The 6,298-nt window shown below is 39.4% G+C and overlaps 1 protein-coding gene across 1 annotated transcript; it reads left to right on the plus strand.

Annotated features, from left to right (window-relative positions):
* The first annotated feature begins 491 nt into the window (after positions 1-491).
* LOC149022578 (protein NRT1/ PTR FAMILY 5.2-like) lies at positions 492-6,052 on the plus strand. The gene is made up of 4 exons (XM_089150620.1): positions 492-789; positions 3,600-3,817; positions 4,271-4,839; positions 4,922-6,052. Exons 1-4 carry the CDS (start codon positions 672-674, stop codon positions 5,748-5,750), a joined length of 1,734 nt encoding a protein of 577 aa, XP_089006746.1. The 5' UTR covers positions 492-671; the 3' UTR covers positions 5,751-6,052.
* The last annotated feature ends 246 nt before the right edge of the window (positions 6,053-6,298 follow it).

The raw sequence follows: 6,298 nt of genomic DNA on the forward strand, positions 1-6,298 counted from the left end.
GAATAAACTAAACACATGAAAAGATGTCACCCAGAATAAACTAAACACATGAAAAGATGTCACACCACCTGTGGCACCGACAACCACTTCTGTTTTGTTTCTGGTAGATACCATATAGTATTGGTTCAGGGCTTCTTTTCCATTCATAGAAGTTCAAATTCAACCCAATCCAGCCGACAGTTTGGTTTTGTTGTCTATCTTGGCTTCCTTTCTTGCTTTCCAAGTGCAGTTGTGAGATATAAAAGAAATCTTCTTCTATTATGTTCTTCACAAAGTTGCAATAACATGATAGGCCGGGCTAAAGTTTTTCCGGCTTCATCTGGACCACTTGAGCACTTGTCTTGTAATGCACCAGAATGGAGAACAGTGAGGAATAATGGGTCCCGAATATGCTTGTTTCTAGAGAGACTTTAGAAGGTCCATCACGCCGCTTTGGAATTAACCTTTTGTGCAGAAGTAGTAGTATCAAACAGTTTCAGTCAAAAAGTTGATGAAGCCCAGAATAGATAGATCACTGATTTATGAGTGGATGGCTTTCTTGTAATATTAACCCTTTGGCTTTGAGAAAGAGACTATAAATATGATGGCAGGAAGAATCATGGTTTCATCAGCAGCAAGAGAGAGAGAGCAAAGTGTGAACTGAGGTTTTATCACCAGAAAAAGCTGTGGGTATGGGTGAAGACGAACAAGGGCGTGGTGAGTTCACAGAGGATGGAACGGTGGATCTCAAAGGAAACCCTGTCCTTAGGTCCAAAAGTGGTGGTTGGACTGCCTGTTCCTTTATCGTTGGTAATCTCTCTCTCTCTCTCTCTCTCTTTCTCTGTCTCTCTGTGGCGCATACACGCGCTCTTTTGTTAGTGTTCGTATTGCAGTGAAGCTAGCCATGTAACCAGAGGTAAAACTAGCTGCAAATGGACTCTTTTTTGGTCCTGAAATGGTGGGTTTATACCTGAAAATCTTAGATGAGCACCAAGAGACAACTGTTTAGAGCTTGTTTTCTATTTAGTTTGATCAGTGCTTAGAAATTGCTATCTGTGAGACCCTGAGTGACGATTTGGTCCTGCTATGAACTTTTTTTTCATAAATTTTCATTATTATGAGTACTGGGAAGAAATAGCATTAGATGAGTAGCTGATAGGTTCTGACTTTTGGGTACTGAAAAAGTTAAATGGGTAGATGACAGAGGTTATGACTTCTGGGTTGTTACACTTACCATGTCCTAGCCATAGTTCATTGTGTCGGCGACATATCGCCGACACAGGGCGATATGTCGCCATGTCGCTGGGGGGCGACACGACTCCCCCCAGCGACACGACATTTACAATGACAAATCGCCATATCGTGTCGGCGATATGTCGCCGAAAAGTCGATATATCGCCGAAAAATCGGCGATATGTCGCTACATTCGCCATATATAGCAGCATTTCGTTTGTTTTTCGCCGATTTTTCGTTCGCTTTTTGCCAAAGTGATGTAGGGCCTCTAAAAGCTCCGGGGGCGCTGCCCCCACACCCCCGCCGGGGCGGCCTCCCCGGACCCCCGCCCGCTCACCGGGGAGCGGGACCCCCGTATCCGTCGGCAACAATATGTGAAGCATGAGCCATACTCAACATAGTTGTATAATGAATTGTAAACTTTAGTACATCTCTTTACTACTTGTGTATTTGTGTTCTCTTTGTATATTTACATTAGTTTATATGAATTTTCCAAACTTCCAGTTTTGCCCGCATATAGTTGGACATGTATCAATTATAAACTTTAGGTTAGGTGATGTTTTAGGTCAAAATAACACCCCCAATGTGTTTATTGGCCTCAAATTAGGTTACACGTCAAATTTCATGTCAAAATGACCCCAAATACCCTTCGAAACAGGGGTTCGATTTTTCATCGAACCCTTACCAAAAGTCGAGCGACTTTTGGCGACATGTCGCCCGTGTCGCCGTGTCGCCAGAGTCCGACACGGCGACACGAGTCGACATGTCGAACCTTGGTCCTAGCTTGCCCATCAACCATATTTTCTTTTCTCATTTATCTTCAAATTAATTCATATATATATATATATATATATATATATATGGTCCATATACAATATCTTGACCTACTTCCATGGACCTCCTTTAATTTGAATCTATCCATTTTCGTGTGTTTCTGATGTTCTTTCATTTTTGGTAGTCACCTATTAAATTCAGAGGCAGATGCCTTATCTCAATGAGTCCAAATCCTCTCCATCTAGGTGGGTTGTTTACCAATTCTCCCACACTCTTAGTTTAAACACATTTATCCATGTATCATGGACAAATTGTGTGAGGGAAAATGAATGGAATGACGGTCAGTTGGGTGAAGAGAATTTGCACTATGTCTCCATTGTATCATCTGGTGGAGCTACTATTCAATTGGCCTTTAAATAATCATTTGCTTGTGTCTTTATATAAACTAGCTGTTTTCTTTCATTGAATTTCTTTTAATAAGAGGTATCTATTTATAAAGAATGGAAAGGAAAGGAGATTCCAAGATTGGTTGCTGGTCACATCACTTAGAATTGCTTTAGTGCTTCTGCAGCACCATGCAACATACGGTGCAGATCGAAACTTGTGGTCGAGACGAAATCTCAGCCACTTGTTTCGCCTCGTATAAGTGAATTTCTTTTGATAAAGTTTAACTGCAAAACAACTGGTCGAGTTCGTCTTGACCACAAGTTTTGATCTTGACCGTAAACTGCACGATAATTGAACAACATCCAAGCAAAATCCCATATCAATTAGCATAGGTTTCCCCATTTATTGCTACATGGATAAGCTTTTGATTTTGGATCATTCCTAATGACATTTAACTAATGTAGAACATAGTCAGTATGAATCATTCTTATCATCCAGAGCATGTGGAGGTCCCCCCATAAAGATGTGACACCATATTTCATAAATGATGAGAAATCAACCCTGATGGTGGATGTCCTTAGAGAGGACTTGAACTCCATCTAAAAGGGTTGGCGACTGAATTGATGGTTTAATATCAACACGGAAAATTTGATTTGGAAATTCCTTTCCTTAGTTGTTACTTTCTTTAGTTAATACTTTAGTTAGTAGGACTTTCTTTCTGGTAGAAGTTAGAAGGCCTTTCTTGTAAATTATTATTATTAACCTAATCACAAATTAGGTTGGTCAACTTAAGAAAATGGTTGGTTATTAGTCATGCAAATCCTCACATATCCTGTACTTATAATTAATGCTCATTAATTAAAATTATGGTATTTTGAACTGTGTGCCACATGTGTTACGATTAAATATTGTTACTTATTTGCTTTATTTTTTTTTCACACCTAGAGATATTGAATTCAAATCTTTTATGCATAGGGTAGAGGATTATGTGTTTTTCACGTCACTTGACAATATACTTAAAAAATGGGACCCATCTCTTAACACTGACAAGATTCTATCAACATTATTAGTTGCTTATCATTTTTTATTATCCTTAACTAGCCCAGTGATTCAATTTTTAATTAATTATTATTATTATTATTATTATCTTTTTTTAATAAATTACTTTCCTTTATTTAATTAGTTACTAATTTTGAATTGTTCTGATTTGCTTCTGGGGGTTGAAGTATATGAGGTGTTTGAGAGGATGGCTTACTACGGAATATCATCTAATCTGGTGGTTTACCTAACAAAGAAGCTTCATCAAGGAACTGTGACCTCTTCCAACAATGTTACCAATTGGACCGGTACCATATGGATGACTCCGGTCCTCGGTGCCTACATCGCCGATGCGCATCTCGGCCGTTACTGGACTTTTATTATTGCTTCTGCCATCTATGTCTCGGTACCTTTCCTTTTGATGTTTCTCATCATTAATTTTTAATCAAACCGGATCAAATCACCAGACATGATTCAGTAATATTCATTGGTTTAACAATTGGTTGTGGTTACCAACTGAGACCGGTTAGACCGGTGTCAGGACATGTTTCTGGACCACTCCCATCATTTAATTCCCATTGATGATGAGCGTGGTGCCACACATACCATGGAAAGAGACCTACCATCAATGTTCACGTGGGAATCATTTAAGACGAGGGGGTTGAATTCAACTAGACGGTTCATAAGGTTTGAGTGGTGGCCTTTAAATGAGAATCTCATTTTTTCTTTTTTGGTAAACAAATGAGAATCTCATTAAAGATATGGGAAATCTTGTTATGTATAAAATATTCATATAAAGAACTAGGCCTTTTTGGGGATGACGAAGAATCTTTATTGCATCTTTGACTTTTGATTGCAGGGTATGTGTTTGTTAACCCTATCTGTTTCACTACCAGCATTAAGACCCCCTCCGTGCCATCATGAAGTAGATTTACAGCCATGCAAACATGCCTCACCATTACAATTGGGTGTTTTCTTCTTAGCACTATATGTATTGGCAATTGGAACCGGTGGAACCAAGCCCAACATCTCCACCATTGGTGCTGATCAATTTGACAGTTGTCACCCAAAGGAGAAGACCCATAAGATCTCTTTCTTCAACTGGTGGATGTTTAGCATCTTCTTTGGAACACTTTTTGCCAATACCTTTCTAGTGTACATTCAAGACAATGTGGGCTGGACTCTTGGTTATGGGCTTCCAACAATTGGGCTTATTATATCTGTGCTGATCTTTCTTGCTGGTACACCCTTTTATAGGCACAAGTTACCCACTGGAAGTCCATTCACTAGAATGGCCAGAGTCATAGTGGCTGCCTTCAGGAAATGGAGGGTTCCTGTCCCTTCTGATCCTAAACAACTTTATGAGCTTGATTTACAAGAATATGCCTCGAAAGGAAAGTATAGGATTGATTCCACAAGTACCATAAGGTTGGTGACTAGTGATCTCTCCAGGACTTGCTCTCTTAACTTCCTTCCTAGTTCAGTTCTAATCTATGCATGTTACATGCAGGTTCCTCAACAAGGCCTCTGTGAAAACATCTTCAAACTCACCATGGATGCTATGCTCAGTCACCCAAGTGGAGGAGACAAAGCAAATTCTATGTATGATTCCGATTCTTATCGCAACCTTCATACCAAGCACCATGGTTGCTCAAATCAATACTCTTTTCATCAAGCAAGGCACAACCCTTGATAGGAGCATGGGGAGTTTCTCTATTCCACCTGCAAGCTTAACGGCTTTTGTCACCTTATCAATGCTTGTTTCTGTTGTGATATACGACCGATTCTTCGTTAAACTGATGAGAAGATGGACTAAGAATCCAAGGGGCATTGCGCTTCTTCAGAGAATGGGGATTGGTCTCTTCCTTCACATTATAATCATGGTAACTGCATCTCTAATCGAGAGGAGGAGACTAAATGTGGCCAAACAACACGGTTTGGTTGAAAATGGAGGGATAATTCCACTATCTATATTCATTTTACTCCCTCAATTCATTCTTATGGGAACAGCTGATGCATTTTTGGAAGTGGCAAAGCTTGAATTCTTCTACGATCAGGCACCGGAGAGCATGAAGAGTTTGGGGACTTCTTTTGCCATGACAAGTCTAGGTATAGGCAATTTCCTAAGCACTTTCCTTCTTTCAACAGTTTCTAACATTACGAAGAGCAAGGATGGCCATAGAGGATGGATTCTAAATAATCTCAACGCTTCTCACTTGGATTACTACTATGCATTTTTTGCGGTACTAAACATACTTAATTTTCTCTACTTTGCAATTGTGAGCAAGTTGTACGTTTACAAAGCAGATACATCTGAACAAATCAGTGGAAATGCTTAGAGACAAAAGGTAGTCAACCTTCATATTCTCCAAGCAACAGAAGTCCTGAAAGGAAGAAAGGAACACTAGATTATTAGAAAGAAATGCGTGCAATAATTCTTACGATCAGCTCTTGCAAGGCAAATTCTCATTGTATATGTAGCTATAATTAATAACCTAGTTAGTTCCATGTCTTATCACACAAAATTATTATAATCTTTAGATGTAAACTTTGTTTTTCTGTCAAAGTCAAAAGTCATTTGATTGTAATATCGTAAAGAAAAATTTAGTAATCTAGAGTTTCGGGACAGTTTAATTTTACTTCTGCCGTTTTATTTATTTTTGGCATTCAGAAGTCTTAAAGATAAGCTAGTTGATCCTTGGTTAATACAGAGTGCTAGGAAAGCCACAGAGAGTGTTACGTCCAAATCCGAACTCCTAGTGAACCGTGGTTTGCTCTTGCTGGAACCTGTTCACAGAAGAAGCAATGAGTGCAGGCCGTCCTGGGTGAACCACCGACGATTAAGTCCTTATAAAGGAACAACACTATCCCGTGAAAGGGGCTAAAT

This window comes from Hakea prostrata, chromosome 3, assembly GCF_041222555.1.
Source record: "Hakea prostrata isolate BN-2017 chromosome 3, UWA_Hpros_2, whole genome shotgun sequence".
In the NCBI taxonomy this organism is placed as follows: domain Eukaryota; kingdom Viridiplantae; phylum Streptophyta; class Magnoliopsida; order Proteales; family Proteaceae; genus Hakea; species Hakea prostrata.

Coding starts and splice junctions, on each gene's coding strand:
- LOC149022578 (XM_089150620.1), top strand. CDS start 672: ATGGGTGAAGACGAACAAGGGCGTGGTGAGTTCACAGAGGATGGAACG. Junction 3,818..4,270: donor CTTCTGCCATCTATGTCTCG/GTACCTTTCCTT, acceptor TTTTGATTGCAG/GGTATGTGTTTGTTAACCCT. Junction 4,840..4,921: donor GATTCCACAAGTACCATAAG/GTTGGTGACTAG, acceptor TGTTACATGCAG/GTTCCTCAACAAGGCCTCTG.